The 15,945-nt window shown below is 41.8% G+C and overlaps 1 protein-coding gene across 3 annotated transcripts in view; it reads left to right on the forward strand.

Moving 5' to 3' along the window:
- ABLIM1 (actin binding LIM protein 1) overlaps positions 1-15,945 on the forward strand; it is a 318,168-nt gene that overhangs the window by 83,518 nt on the left and 218,705 nt on the right. For 2 of the 3 annotated variants that reach the window (XM_079899553.1, XM_079899549.1), the window contains exon 1: positions 6,982-7,501. The exons of the other annotated variant lie outside the window; for it this stretch is intronic. In XM_079899553.1, coding sequence (XP_079755679.1) covers positions 7,444-7,501 — 58 coding nt within the window. In that variant the 5' untranslated portion in view covers positions 6,982-7,443. Of the gene's footprint in view, positions 1-6,981; positions 7,502-15,945 lie in introns of those variants that run through there. 3 annotated transcript variants of the gene reach the window in all.

Consider the following 15,945-nt stretch of genomic DNA (forward strand, 5'->3'; position numbering starts at 1 on the left):
TGTACCAGGAGCTGTTTACTTAAATTGTTATGATACCCCGTAAGGTAGGTACTTTAATCATCCCCATCTTATAGATGAGAAAACTGAGGCCCATATAGGTAAGAGAACTTGCTTAGATACTCATCTAGTGCATGGCAACTAAGATTATTTTAGGAGTCTGTTTAAAGGAGCCTGTTGTAAATCAGAGACCCTAGGGATAGCTGGAGTAGTCCAGTTTAATTTATCAGTTTTTGTTGCTCACAGTTTGGTTTCATCACGTTTTACAAAACGTGGAGCCCACCTTCCTGGAGCCAGCGACAGTGGTATTTATCCAGAATGCACTCCCAGACTAACTGCAGAGGCTAGGTATCCTGATGAGTACTAGAGTGACCCTGGGACTAGACCCCATGCAGTGAGCTCAGCTGTGGTTTGCTAAGTAACAAGACTTTAAGAATGAACAAATGTAAAATAGATAGCTAGTGGGAAGTAGCCGCATAGCACAGGGAGATTAGCTCGGTGCTTTGTGACCACCTAGAGGGGTGGGATAGAGAGAGTTGGAGGGACGGAGACGCGAGAGGGAAGAGATGTGGGAACATATGTATATATATAACTGATTCACTTTGTTATAAAGCAGAAACTAACACGCCATTGTAAAGCAATTATACTCCAATAAAGATGTAAAAAAAAAAAAAGAATGAAGATCACAGCAAGCAGGACAGATCCTGCTTGCATCCTAATTTGAATGTAAATTCAACTTTATCAAGCAAATATTATTTTCTATTGGTTTACATTCAACCTCAGAAAGTTTTTATTTTTCATCTTAAATTGGCAGGGCTCTTGCTACTTTCCTGTCCCTGGCCTCTCAATCTAGTACTTTAAAAATGTTGAGAATAAGAATAAGAATAAAAATAAGAATAGGAATGAGACCACTGCTGTACCTGCAAGCCTGCCCTGTAGGGTTGTGGGCAGTTCCAGGAAGAGCTGTAGTAGACAGACCTGAGCACTGCAACTTGGGGAAAGTGCTTACACTGGAGCACATTGCTCAGAGCCCATGGTTGGCCATAACCCTGCCTTGGCCACTCACTTATTCTGGGACCTGGGACCAGTCACTGACTCTCATGGTCTTCATTTTCCTCCTTCCTAAAGTGAAAGGATTGGACAGGATGGGAATTTTTCAAAGTGTGTGTTTGTTTTTAGCTATGGAACCCTGTTTTCAAATAAAGGCTCATCCGGAAGCCCAGAAAATAAGATAGATGAGCTGAAATTTCTCTGGTGGAAGTTGGGGTGGAGCCAGAATCAGCCCTTCTCATCCCTCTCCAGTCCACGAGAAGCCTCATTATTCTGTGTATGAGCTTGAAAACAACTGGACTAGTTGATCCAAAGGCTCCCTCTAGCTTCTGTACAGTCTGTGCCTGTGTGAGAGGGACAGAGATTGGAGTATCAGAAGGCTACCGCTGGGGAGAAGTATTTGACCGCTAAAGGCAATTTTGTCCTTGACCCCAGTAGTTGGTTATTAGGAACCCTAAAAAGGTTTAGCAAGGCATCCTCAGTGTTGACTTGTTTTGAAAGATTTAAATGCATCTTGGGGATTTTTTTTCTTCCTCTATCATTAAACATACCTTAAACTAGACTTATCCTCTTGAATTTGGGACAGAATAGAAAGATTTTTGTTTTGTTTTGTTTTTTTGATTTTTTGACTAGGTTTATAAAGGTGTGATGTATATAGTTACAGGCTAGCCCAACTCCCTTTGCTAAAGTAAACAAATGATCTTGGAAGAGATGAAAGTTAAACCATTAAGATTTTCAGAAGTCAGTAGGAAAGTCTTTGGAATAATTAGTTTGCATAAGACCACAAATAAAGGATTGCTTTCATTAAAGACTAGATATGAATGTTTTGCTGTCCGTAAATTGTTAACTAGGCAGGGTAATACAGAATGTTAAATTAAATTTAAAGTTTCCCAAATTACACTGGGTTGAATCAGAGTCAGTGGTTTGAAGTAGCATTCTCATTCTCGTTAAAATGTGGCATATTTTCTCTTCCCACTAACTTTGAATAAAGCTTCCAAAGAGAATACAGCTTCCAAACTGGTTGCTAGTGGTACACACTGAGTGAAAGATATAGGTGAGACAGAATGATGTAGTATCATTTCCAGGGGAAGTATTTTCTAGATGTTTATTCTATTTTCCTACCCCCTAACAACAAAAAAATTCCATATAAAATGTAGCCGCTGTGTACAGCGCAGTCAATAAATATCCTCCTTCCTTCTCTAGGGGTGAAGCTACATGTGGAATATTTTGCAGTCGCTATGATCATACGTCACTTGTGAGCAAAATGGTAATTAATGTGGAAATTATAAAAATCCAGACTATAGTCAATCATGATTTAACTTAATGTTTGATCCTCATACAATGAGAGAAAGGTAGAATCTTCTCATTCTGCAGTAATTTTTTTTTGTTTTAAGACTTCATCGTCGCAAATTTTCAAAGGCACAGAAAGATTGGAATCCCCCAGTTCCTAAAGTTTATTTGTGTCAAATGAGCATGAAAGAGAAATGGCCTGGTTTTTTTTGCAGGAAGTATAGAAAACATTTTAATCCCCACTAGCCTAGCCCAGCAGGTTGGGTAGGAGAGAAGGGTCAGGGCAGATGAAATAGGTGAAAGTGGGAGAGGAGGGAAATAGCAAATCCATGACTGTCCACTTCTTAGCTGTGGATGGGCGATGTAGAAGCCGTCTGATGGCAACCACTAAATACGTTCTGCTTCGAATTAGTCCCTCTTTATTAGAAAATGTTCACACAAATAACAGCCTTGATGTTGGTTGATTGCACGCAGAGCAATGTGAAGAAGGCTCGAGGATGTTGTGGTTGAGCCATTTGATCACATCTCACTCTAGCACAGTGATGAACATGTACAGACCTGAGTTCAAGTTCCTGCTCCCCTGACCACAAGCTCTGACTTTAAGAAAAAGTACTTTCTCTCTAGGCTTAGTCTTCTCATCTGTTAAATAAGGATTAATAATACCCTTCTTCCAAGTACTTACCTTCTAAGATTGTTATGAGGAAAAATTGAGAGATGCAGGTGAGAAATGCTTATCTTAATTCCTGGGACAGAATAACTGCTTGAAAAATATTAGCCCCATTTTGGGGTGCTGGCGGCAAGTATTAGGGGGCAGCATCAAGTAGTGATTAGGATAAGCATAAATTCAGGTGATGGATTCCAACGTACTAGCTATACTGTTTCCATGCAGCTAATTGTTTGATGTGGGGAGTCTAGTTTCTTGAGATTTCATCTCAAGTCCTTTTTGACAAATAGTGGCCAAAAAAAGAAGAAAGGAAAAGAAAGGGAGGGAAGGAAGGAGGAAAGAAAGGAAGGAAGGAAGGAAGGAAAAAAGAAGAGAAAGTAAAAGAAAAAGAGTTGATAGAAATTTTGGGTGGCACTGTTATCTCTAACCTTTTCTGATACAGATAGAGCAGGTATTATTGGACCATTTAACAGATTTAGAAGTCAGTTTGGTGACTGACCTAGGATCACTGGTGAGTTAGCAATAGGATCAGGTCAAGAAGTTGGATCTAGTAAGTGTCAGATGGCAACTCCAATCAGTGGGCATGAGGTTTGGGGAACAGTCTGCCATGACGGTGGTCCCCTTACTGCAGCCTTTGCAGAGACAGGTACTACCCATCAACTAGGTCTCTTTGTGAAGGAGATTAATTCAGGAGAATCTCATGAAAACAGTATGTGACTCAGAAAAATGATTCTTTTGACGTCAACAGAAAGAACTCCTTCCTTCTCCCGTGGAGTCTTTAGTATTTAGACCTTTTGCAAAAAGCATCAGCAGCCTTCCATGTACTCTTACTTTTTGTACTGCTAAATTCATATTTTGGATCACCCCACCATTGTCTCAGGCATGGAGATAGCTTTGGCATCTTCTCTGATGTAATGATTTGCCTTGAGCTGTTTATTCTGGAGAGAGTTTTAGCATCCTGGGCATGGGTCTCTGACTCAGACCGTTTGTGTCCAAGTCCCCAAGTCCCAGCTGTATCTCTTGTTAGTGGAGTGGCCTTGGGCAATTTCTTCAACTTTCTCTCTGTTCAGTTGCCTCATCTTTCTGATGGAGATGATAATGGTACCTGCCTCAGAGGGTTATAAGAAATCAATGAGAGAATCTGTTCAAAACCTGGAGAGAGTGAGCCCTCAGTAAATGTGAGCTATGAATAATAATAATGCTATTCTATTTGCAGTTTATGAATCTGAGATACACAATGACCATACGTAATAGGCGTTGATATTATCTTAGTAAAGTCCATAAAATTTCCTCTCCAGTCACAAAAATAATGACGTGGGATCCACGTGGAAATCATTAGCAGAAACTGGGTCTAGCAGCACAGAGATCGTTGTGTGCCAAAAAGACCATATCGAGATGAAGCCACCTCAGAGTGCTTTGTGTTTAAGTGGGTGGTGAACTACTAGTTCTTTTAGTTCCTGAAACTGATCTTTCCCATGGAGTCACATAGCTGAGCTTGGATTGAGGCCAATCACCTGGGCTTATAATTGGACATCATCAGAACACAAGTTCAAGGGAAATGACAAATCAGTACTTAACTTTTTTTTTTCCTGTGCCTTTCTAGTTAGGGTCTAGAAGGGTCTTCTTTCTTACTGAATATGACCTTTTAAGAAATTTAGTTTCCATCTTTCCCAATAGAATCATTCTTCTTATGGGATTAAATTTGCTTCAAGTTTCTGTCTCTTCTGCTTAGTTTAAAAGATGAGACCAGGGCCCTGTGCGTGTTTTGTTATTGATACACGCTATTTTTCACTCTTAGCTCTGTCATAAATTATATTATGGTAGGCTTCATCTCCTAAGCCCAGTCTTTTAATACAATCTGCTGTAAGATGTGCTGTTTGCCTAGGAACACGCAGCATCTACGTTTCCAGGTTAGCCTCACTGGGGACCAGACCGGACTTGCAAACAGACCCAGGCGCTGAGGCCTATTGTAGCCATCTGAATAGCAGGATGGAATGTTGCTGGTCAGAAGTCTCCTCCTTATACATGGTGTGTGGCCTTGGCAAGTTCCTGAGTTCCTCTGGCTCTAAGATTTCTCTTTGACACTATGAAGTAAATTATCTCTAAATTCCCTTCTTGCCCTCTGCTTCCTTAGAGAAGTATTTCCAAATTCTGTTTTGGGGTCAGTTAATATTTGTGCTGGGGTTGGGCGTTCTCTGGTCCAATAAATTTAGGAAATGCCTCTTACCTTATTTTTGTCTTAAAGAGTTACAAGGCACACATGTCTCTGAGAAGTCCATGATTAATGAACCTGTTTAACAATGCTGAATGAAGCATTTCTCAAGTATAGGTGAATATGCAATTTAAGGCATGTTTTATTTATTAATTTTACTGACTGACAATTGCTCTCCTGGGAAGACTTCTGAGGAGCATCATTTGGGAAAGATTTCTGCTCCAGCTTCCTCAGGTGACTGAGTTATGTAAGGTAAAGAACACATAGCAGTACCTCTGATTTTAGAATGACATCGTAGGGAGTACCATTGCCATTTAATTGGAAAACGGTTATATAAACAGTTTTTAAGCAACTGGCTTTTGGATTCTAATAAATTGCCAACGTATCTCTGGCTCAACTAACGGAAGTAAGATTTGGAGGAACATGGTCAGGAAGGAACTACTTTATTGGCTAACACTTCAAAAAGTCAGAGTTTCCATGTTGGATCGTGCCCCTACTCGCTCGCCGTGCTGTCCTGCCTCATAACAGGCAAGGAACCCATCCATGCAGGTTGCTTTGAAACTAGAATCCTGTTTTGGTCCCAGAAAAGAGCTACAGCACTACATGTGGTTTCTTCTTCCCCCTTTCATTTAAAATCAGTTAGGGATCATATTCTGTGATTTCAAGGGAGTGGGAAAAACTAGCTTCCATCACAATCAAAATGAGGACTAATGAGAAAAAAAAATGCAATGATAAAAGACTTCTGTTCCATCCTTAAGGTAAGAATCCTGAGACACTAATAAAAAAACATTAGGGCTAAACTATGAAATCACTGTCATGAGAATGCTAGGCATTGGGCGTAATCAGAAGATTTCAATAAATGCGACTGGCCTTTTAGCAGCAGCTAACATATGACAGCTCTGCAAATGCCAAGCATTTTATCAACGAGTGGTCCAGTTGTGATCCTTTGTCTGGCGCCTGGTGCTTCGGCCAAGTCAGGAGGACGTTATCGGAGGCACAGAGTTCCAGATGGTGGCCTGGACTCAAGGAAGGGAGGGTGGGGCGACCCAGGAGTATGACCCAGAGCCATTTCAAAACAAATCAAAAAAGCCACCTGGACGGAGAAGAGAGTAAGCTGAGAATGTTCAACGACATAAGCTTAATGTTTAAACAATGTGATCATGTAGTCTTTCCTTTCAATGGGTAGATTATGGGCCTTATATTGAATTAACTATCTCAGAATTGGGTGCTGGGGCTTAAGTCTTTATTGCAGGAATTAGATGAACTGCCCTCACGCTGAAAACAATTATGCCAGTTTCCTTCTACCTCTTAGCCTCTAAATGTGTCTGACGCTGGAGATATTTGTCCTAAGTGTCTTCTCCCATTAAAACTGCCTTCATAATGTTTCCAATTTGCAAAAGCCCTGGTGTCCAAAAATAACTGGGGGAAAAGTTGGACTGTGGGTGGTAGGTAATCCAACCCAGCATCAGGGCATTACTGACTAAAGGAAAAAATGCCTCTTCCTGAGCCTTACCGGAGGAGGCCATTGTTTTCAGACAGCCTGTACCTAATACAAAAGGGCTCCAAGTCCATGACTGGCCTCAGACCAGCGTTTTGTCAGGAAACAACATCCAAAGCCATGATGAACAGCCAGGCTGATAGTGAAAGGAGTCTCCCCAAGTTGGAGTATTTTTGTTAAATCCTCGCACACACGAGAAAAGAGCTAAAAGCCCATCTGGCGAGATGATCACTCATTAAGTGAAGAGAGGATGCAGCGGCCTTAGGGAAATCGATCCTTTTCTTTCTTTGTCTCATGTGTTTGAGTTATTGTGCAGTCACAGTGATCAAAATCTGGATTCTGAATTGCGCAGATTGGAGGAAAACCGGCGGAACGTTCTGGGCGTGTTTTAATAGTATCTTCCCAGAAAGGGCAGTGTTCTGCAGCTGTGGTGTCAGTGAACTGATGTGTTGTTCAGAGTAGTCTTTAGAATTGGTGGGAGACAGAGCACAGAGGGCCGGGAGATGAGGACTCCGTGCTTGAGGAAAGAGCTAGAATCCTGCCGGAAACTGCTCATTCTTCCAGAGCTGGCTGTGACACACCCTCTGGGTGGCACGCCCCTCCCTCGGGTCCAACTCAGCCCACAGATTCGTGGGAGGAAAGCCAGGGCCTTCCTGAGGAGTGGATGCAGTCCTTCTGTGTGTCAGCCACCTCGGGAAGAAAAGCTGAAACCTTAGAGCTGTGTGCGCGTTAATGACCTGGGAACCCGTTGAGCTCATGGACCCTCATCACATCCTCGAAGACAACCAAGGTTTGACTGTCCATTTTTGTAAACTCGACATACGTGCTGTCTGGGGTAGACTGTGTGTTTAGAGATGAGGAGAGATGCAGTGACTTTTCTACTGGTTGAAATAGTTGTACGCTTATTATCTTAACTCTCTATGTGCATAACATGTTTGTATAAAATGCATATGTTATATATTAACATATTTATAGATATCATTAATATAATGGGATTTTAAAATGGACAACCTGTCTAAATTTAGATAGGTTGGTCTGTTGGAGCACTTTAGAAGGAGTCCTCAGTGACTGTAGGTGAACATCTGTGACCCCATTTCTGCTCACATGCTCTTTTCCTTTCACCCGCCCTCTCCATGCCAGTACCTCTGTGCTAACATAGCTTCGAGATGAATTCTTTCAGCCCCTTACGTTACAATGTAGTTTTTCTCTCCTTGGATCAGGCGCTCTGGGTGTTTTGAGTTAGGGATGCCGTCCCTAGGGTGCTCCCCCTACAGTTGTGCTTCGTCAGACAGTTCGTACCCAGGTGAGACTGGCTTCAAGAGGAAGCCCACCCTGCTCAGCACTCCAGGCACCGACAGCCGATGCCACAGCCTCAGAGGCGTCCCAAGGTGATTTTGCCAGCTGCTCCATTGAAACCAGCAGACCTTGTCGATTCATGCTGATTCTTTTGATCCTAGACCGCTTAGGGTAAGTGACTGTAACGTTCTGGCTTCTGGAGAGTAGACTCTCCGGTAGTCTCATGTCAGGCAGATACGCTTTGTACCTCCCACCATCACTTTTGAACGCCCTGCTCTTCTCGGTTTACCAGGACCTCCGGGGAGCTCTGGTTTGCCTTCCTGTAGGACTGGGGAGCCTTGGCATGCTACACTTCACATGTACACACTGTTGAGAGGTACAAAGGAACTGAATGTTGGCATACTCTGTAACTGATGAATAATTCATGGAGGCTTTCTGTGCCATAAAATTTTCTTCTATAAATGAACATTACTCTGAAAGACAATGCTGACTGAAAACTCTGGAAATGTGGTGTCATATTCTTTATTGATCTGCCTTCAACATTTGCCGGGAAGGCAAAAGTTGACAAACATCAGAATAATTAAATTTAAAGCTGACAGTAGCCTCAGGTGGACAGTAAGCCAAAACCTCAGCTGCAACTTTTTCTTACCAGGTTCTTTCTAAAGTGTAACCACCTGATGTTTACAAAAGGCCTCTGGATTCTTTGACACTCTCTGGGCTTTCTTTGAAGATAGAATCTGAATGTGAATGATAACACTGTACATATTAATTAGTATCAACACACTACTGATATTTATAGTTGGAAACTATGATTCTATGGCTTTTCCTAACTGAAAGGGGTCTTAGAGATAAAACTAGAATATTTCAAGATGTCTAAGTGTCACTATTTGAATAACTTTGAAGTCCTCTGATTCCTTGCACTGTAAAAAGAGTAAAATTTTTTTTTTTTTTTTTTTTTTGGCCGCGTTGGGTCTTCATTGCTGCGCGCGGGCTTTCTCTAGTTGCGACGAGTGGGGGCTACTCTTCGTTGCGGTGCACAGGCTTCTCATTGTGGTGGCTTCTTTTGTTGCGGAGCACGGGCTCTAGGCATGGGCTTCAGCAGTTGTGGCACGTGGGCTCAGTAGTTGTGGCTCGCGGGCTCTAGAGTGCAGGCTCAGTAGTTGTGGCTCACGGGCTTAGTTGCTTCGTGGCATGTGGGATCTTCCCGGACCAGGGATCAAACCTGTGTCCCCTGCATTGACAGGCAGATTCTTAACCACTGTGCCACCAGGGAAGTCCCCAAAAGAGTAAGTTTTCATTTCAATTTCCAGGAAAGATAGGGCAGGTTTTGGAAAATCTTACATGAAAGGGAGATCATAAATTAACAGAGTAAGTCATATCTGATTATATTTTTAGTGGTCACTGGAAAGAAAAATTCTTTCAAAAGAATTTCATTTCTTTTCTCCGTTTTTTTCCTACTCCCCTCCTTTCCACTCCATGGCGTATTTTTAATGTATTTGGAATCTTTCCACTTGCTGCCAGCTGGAATCTACAGAAAGTGTATCCCTAGAACACTAAACAGTTGACTTGAATCTCAGTCATAATTAAATTGGAAGTTGGCAAATTATTCTGAGACTTAAAAAGAGGCACACCTTATGTCTGTAACATAAGGAGTTTCACTACTCTGCATTGTTTTAAAAGTACTCTCCATCGGGAATATTGACCATATTTTTTAATGACCTTTTTTTTTTTTTAAATAGAAGGATGTTTTGAAAGGATGTCTAATCAACATGTTTGACCATGCTTGAATTTGGTGTCTTAACTGGTAGTTGGGTCCCAGATACTTTAAAACAACCAGGTTTTCGCCTGCCCACCCACCCGTCTTTAATGAGTGCATCACCCTGTCTTCTTCTCCCGGCACAGCTTGAAAGCATTAACTGCTTAGAGGACGGGTGATGTAAGACTTTGATGCAGCAATTTATTATCTTCTTCTCTAAAGGATCTGCTTAGAGCTAGTGTTTGCATACAATTAACATTAGTTATTTAGGCATATGAGCTACCCAACCTTCTATTTTACACTAAAACCTGACTGCTGACACGTACTTCTCCATCACTAACATACTTTAAAGGTTGGGGTCATAGTCAGGATATTAATTCAGACTATCGAGATTTAACGAGACATCTCTAAACGCCATCCATTTCCAAAAAGGGGCAAAAATGCCGTGTGCTCATTGGCACCCCGTCTAGGTTCCACGTGAGGGAATGGAGTGTCGGGCAGGTTTTTCTGCTTTGAGAGGCAGTCACAGCTGCCATGGAAAATGCGCTCCGTCAAGGCCGGTGGCCAGTGGGTCAATTAGAACACGACCCTGCTAGAGACATGTGTGAACGGTGGGAGCCCACCCAGAAGCAGGTTTGTGCAAAGCAGTCAAGCCTCGAAGGGGACTTGGGAGCTCCTGTCTGAGTCCTGTCTCCCCCGCAGACGCTGTTCGCAGGCTCCCCGGGCTTGTGACCTACCACGTGCCTCGAAGATCCTAGCGCAATAGAAACTCCCTGACCCTGGTATTACTCTTCTTTATAACGCTTTGCATGGAAACCGTACCTCATGTGACGCGTGAATGAAGTGGTAGAGACTTAGAAGGTGAAGTGGGGTACACAGTGCTCTTGGGGAAAGGTCTGCGTGTTAGCGGAGTGGTATTATTTTATGGCAAGTCCATCTCTATGGTCTATTTTTAAATGATTTAAATGGTCCGTTCTGTTTTCACATACAGTATGTTGCTGGCTATGTGAACACTCAAATGCACATGCAGATTCGTGGATTTAAGTAGCCACTTCACTTTTGAGGCTCCTGGCCTGTCTTTCCTTACTTTTTTAACTTTAGAGGCACTCTCACGGTAATAGTCTGTCTCTAATTGGTAGCTTCATTGGGGAGGATCTGCGGATGTGTCATAGAGCCCTCCCCCGACTTGGCGTTAGAGCGGCTCATTAACGTTCTGTTTGTTCTCGTTAATTTACTAAGCATCTTTCAGCAGGTGGCAGGTACTGTGCTATGTATTGTTCAGAATAAATCTCTGTCACTTAGAGTCTATAGTCTTGGAAGGACTGCTGGCATGTGTGTGCCAAAGATGTGCCGGGCAGCTAACCAACATGAGAAATTAGTAAGCACCTGAGCTGGGTGAAGAATGCCAGTATTGGAATATAAGATGTAAGAACATGTAGTCACCTAAGGAATGTAAATTGGTGCAGCCAGTATGAAAAACAGTATGGAGGTTCCTTAAAAGCTAAAAATACAGCTACCATATGATCCAGCAATCCCATTCCTGGGATATCCGGAAAAGATGAAAACTCTAATTTGAAAAGATACATGCACCCCTATGTTCATAGCACCACTATTTACAATAGCCAAGACATGGAAGCAACCTAAGTGTCCAACAGATGAATGGATAAAGAAGATGTGGTATATATACACAATGGAATATTACTCAGCCATAAAAAAGAATGAAATTTTGCCATTTGTGGCAACATGGATTGCCCTAAAGATCATACTAAGTGAAGTCAGAAAGAGGAAGACAAATACCATATGATATCAGTTATATGTGGAATCTAAAGACTAATAGAGATGAATTTGTATACAAAACAGAAACAGACTCACAGACATTGAAAACAAACTTATGGTTACCAAAGGAGAAAGGGTAGGGAGGGATAAATTAGGAGTATGGGATTAACAGATACACAGTACTATATATAAAATAGATAAATGACAAGGATTTACTGTATAGCACAGGGAACTATATTCAATATTTTAACCTATAATCGAAAAGAATCTGAAAAAAAAATATTTATAACTGAATCACTTTGCTGTACACCTGAAACCAACACATCATTATAAATCAACTATACTTCAATTTTAAAAAAGATGTGGTCACCTGAAGAGGTTAGGATGCTAGCTAGGGAAGCCCTGAGGGCTCCTTGGGATATAAATGACCCCACTGATTTCAGTGGGGCACAATCTGACCACAGGTCACTTCTCACCGTGGCTGCAGCATGGGATCAGGGTGCCTCTGGTCCTCAGGAACCATTTCTTCCACTGCTTATTGCCAGGACCACAAGGATTGGGGATTTATTTTCCTCTTGCTAAAATGCCTATTCTTTGGTGAATTTCAGAGTTATTTTTTTCTAATGGAAGTATATGATTTTGGACTTGTAGAAGGAAAAGGATGTTCCTCTGGTCACAACGTTAAGTTCTTGAGCTCTAGAGACAAGAGATTTGGTTCACATCATGGCTTTGATACCTACTAGCCAGGTAACCTTGGGCAAGTGTCTGAATTTCTCTAAGCCTCAGTTTCTGCTTCTATAAAATGGAGCTAATAGTAGGGCTACCTGCTTTATAAGACTGTGAGGATTAAATGAGGATGTCTATAAAACCCATGGCATGGTGCCTCACGTGTAATAATGAATGGGTTCTAGCATTGGCAATTATAGTTCCACCTGAGAAATTCAGCTGCTTCCAAATTATTTATATTGTTAAATAGTGACTTGGAATCCATAGGCTTTGATTCTAGTTTGGTTATTTTATTTTTAGGTGTGTGTTTATTTATTTTAAATTATACAAATCATACAAGAGTAAGCTCTCACTGTAAAACTTTCAAATACTATATGAAAGGCAAAAGCTTCTCTTGACCACCATCCAAACCTAGGTGGTAACTACTATTATCAGTGTTATTTATTCATTTTATTTTCATCAAAGTAATGCATGTTCCTAGTTTTAGAAGCCAAATAGTGTCTTCTTCCATGAACAGGAGACAAGGGAGTAAGACCCAAGGATTCTGGAGTTTTTCTGGCCTGACTTCCTAAGTTCATCAAAACCATGGCATTTGTGTTACACAGTGTGGCCTTTCTAGGTGGGACTTTTTACGTTTTTATTTTTCATCTTTGGCTGGTATCAGTGAGGGTCAGTCTCCTGGCAGAGAGAAGAAAGGGAGGGGAAATGGAGGTTTGATGCTTTCCCGTAAAGACGTCCTCCCATCCTCCTGTTCATCCTTCATCCCTGCCTTCAGTGGTACTTTGTGCCTCCAATAACGGGCCTTCCCTGGCTTTTGCCCCCGCGGTTGTTTCCCCTCCAGGTTAAGTTTCAGCTTCTCCCTTTCTGCTTATGTCATCCATTCACTTCCCAGCTTCCAAAATCGTGTCGACATGTCTACCGCTGTTGTTCCTTTCATGATCTTTTTGGGGTTTTGTGAAGACACAGAGATAAACACCATGTTTAACCAGAAGCTCAAAGTTTCTGTAGATTTTCCCACTTAATTACAGTCTTATACTCGCATTTTATTTAATCTCCTCCAACAGAATTATAAGTTCATTAATATTAAAACTGTGATTTTTATATCTTTCAGAAATCTCGTATCTTTCAGTAGTGAGCACATGGTGGATGTGCACTAAATTCTTTTTTAAAATTGAGCTAACATTGATTCATAACATTGTATAAGTTTCACATATACGCTATTATAATTCGACTTTCAAATACACTACAGCATGGTATATATACCACATCTTCTTTATCCATTCATCTACTGACGGGCACTTAAGTTGTTTTCTTATCTTGGCTATTAAAAATAATGCTGTGATGAACATAGGGGTGCCTATAGCATTTTGAATTAGTGTTTTCATATTTTTTGGACAAACACCCAGAAGTGGAACAGTTGGGTCCTATGATAGTTCTATTTTAAATTTTTTGAGGGATCTCCATACTGTTCTCCATAGTGGCTACACTAATTTACACTCCCACCAACAGTGCAGGAGGGTTCCCTTTTCTCCACACCCTCTCCAGCACTTGTTATTTTTTGTCTTTTGATAATAGCCATTCTAATGAATGTGAGTTGATATTTGTATTTGATTTCTCTGATGATTAGCAATGTTGAACATCTTTTCATTTGCCTGTTGGCCATTTGTATGTCTTCTTTGGAAAAATGCCTTTCAGATCCTCTGGTTTTTGGGGTTTTTTTTTTGCGGTACGCGGACCTCTCACTGTTGTGGCCTCTCCCGTTGCGGAGCACAGGCTCCAGACACGCAGGCTCAGTGGCCATGGCTCATGGGCCTAGCCGCTCCGTGGCAAGTGGGATCTTCCCGGACCGGGGCACAAACCCGTGTCCCCTGCATCGGCAGGCGGACTCTCAACCACTGCGCCACCAGGGAAGCCCCAGATCCTCTGTTTATTTTTTAATCGGGTTGTTTGTTTTTTTGTTGTTGTTGAGTTCTTGAGTCCTTTAGTCACTAAATTCTTATTGATTGGTTGATTGCTTTTCATATTTGGGTGAAAAGGGACATCATATATATTACCTTTAAGAGTTTGGTCCCATAAAAACCATGTCACTAAAAAATATTACACCGGGACTTCCCTGGCGGTCCATTGTTTAAGACTCCGTGAGTCCACTGCAGGGGCATGGGTTCTATCCCTGGTCGGGGAACTAAGATCCCAAAAGCCATGTGGTGTGGCCAAAAAAAAATTGCACCTCTTTCATTTTTGCCTTTAAGATTCCAAAGGAATATAAGTATTAGCAGTAATTATTATCAGACAAGGTACTCTTATATCAATTAGTTATTCCTGCTCCATAAGCCATTCCAAAATTTGGAAGCTTAAAGCAACAATCATCTACCATTTTTCATGAGCCTGCAGGGTTGGCCGGGGGTCAGCTGCTTTCTGCTGCATCAGTGGGCAGTTTGGCAGGCTCACCACATGTTTGGAGGTAACTCTGCTCCACGCATCTCTCATCCTCCTCTTGGGACCAGCAGGTTATCCCAGCCATGTCCCCATCACAGTGAAGCAGAAGGGCAAAGAGCAAACAGAGATATGCACGACCTCTTTGAGGCCTAGCTCAGAACCACACAGTTACTTTCTTCCTCCTTATTCTACAGGCCAGAGCAAGTTACATGGTCAAAGTGGTGGGCATTGTAAAGTTACATGGCAAAGGGCTTGGGTACAAGGAGGGAAGATGAAGTAGGGCCACGAAGGCAACCTATCTTGCCTTCTGTGCAGTAACAGGAGCCCTGGCATGAACGGACACTTATTGAGACTCACTTAAGTAAAAGTCTTATGTCCAGCTAACCTTGCCAGACTTTCATTTTTTTATTTAAAAAACAAGGGGACTTCCCTGGTGGCGCAGTGGTTAAGAATCCGCCTGCCAATGCAGGGGACACGGGTTCGAGCCCTGGTCCGGGAAGATCCCACATGCTGCGGAGCAAATAAGCCTGTGCACCACAACTACTGAGCCTGCACCCTAGAGCCTGCGAGCCACAACTACTGAGCCCACGTGCCACAACTACTGAAGCCCGCACGCCTAGAGCCCGGGCTCTGCAGCAGGAGAAGCCACCGCAATGAGAAAACCTGTACACCACAACAAAGAGAAGACCCCGCTCGCCGCAACTAGAGAAAGCCTGCATGCAGCAACGAAGACCCAGTGCAACCAAAAATAAATAAATAAAAATAAAATAAAATAAAATTTAAAAAATAAAATAAAATAGAGAGACAATTCTAACCCTCAAGGACTTTACTAATCATACTTGAGGAAATGATGTACAGATGAAACTAGTGAATAAGATGATTATAGAGCAAAAAGCTAAGAAATAGAAGATTTGAACACTTTGCATGTGACTAGCCTAAAGCAAACTTTTGCTGTAAAGGACAAAATAGTAAATATTTTAACCTTTGTGAGCTGAGTGGTCTCTGTTGCAATTATTCAGCTGTGGTTTCAGCACAGAAATAGCCATGGATAATACACAAATGGATGGCCATGACTGTGTTCTGATAAATCTTTATTTGTAAAACAGGACAGCAAGCATTAGTTTATAGACCACTGGCCTAGAATATTGAAAGAAATAAGACAGGGTCAGTTATGGAAGACTTGCTGAAAAAGGAGCAATGGTTTCCAAGGCAATAAAGATTAATTTAGCTCAACAAGATATGTT

This window comes from Stenella coeruleoalba (assembly GCF_951394435.1).
Source record: "Stenella coeruleoalba genome assembly, chromosome: 16".
Taxonomy (NCBI): domain Eukaryota; kingdom Metazoa; phylum Chordata; class Mammalia; order Artiodactyla; family Delphinidae; genus Stenella; species Stenella coeruleoalba.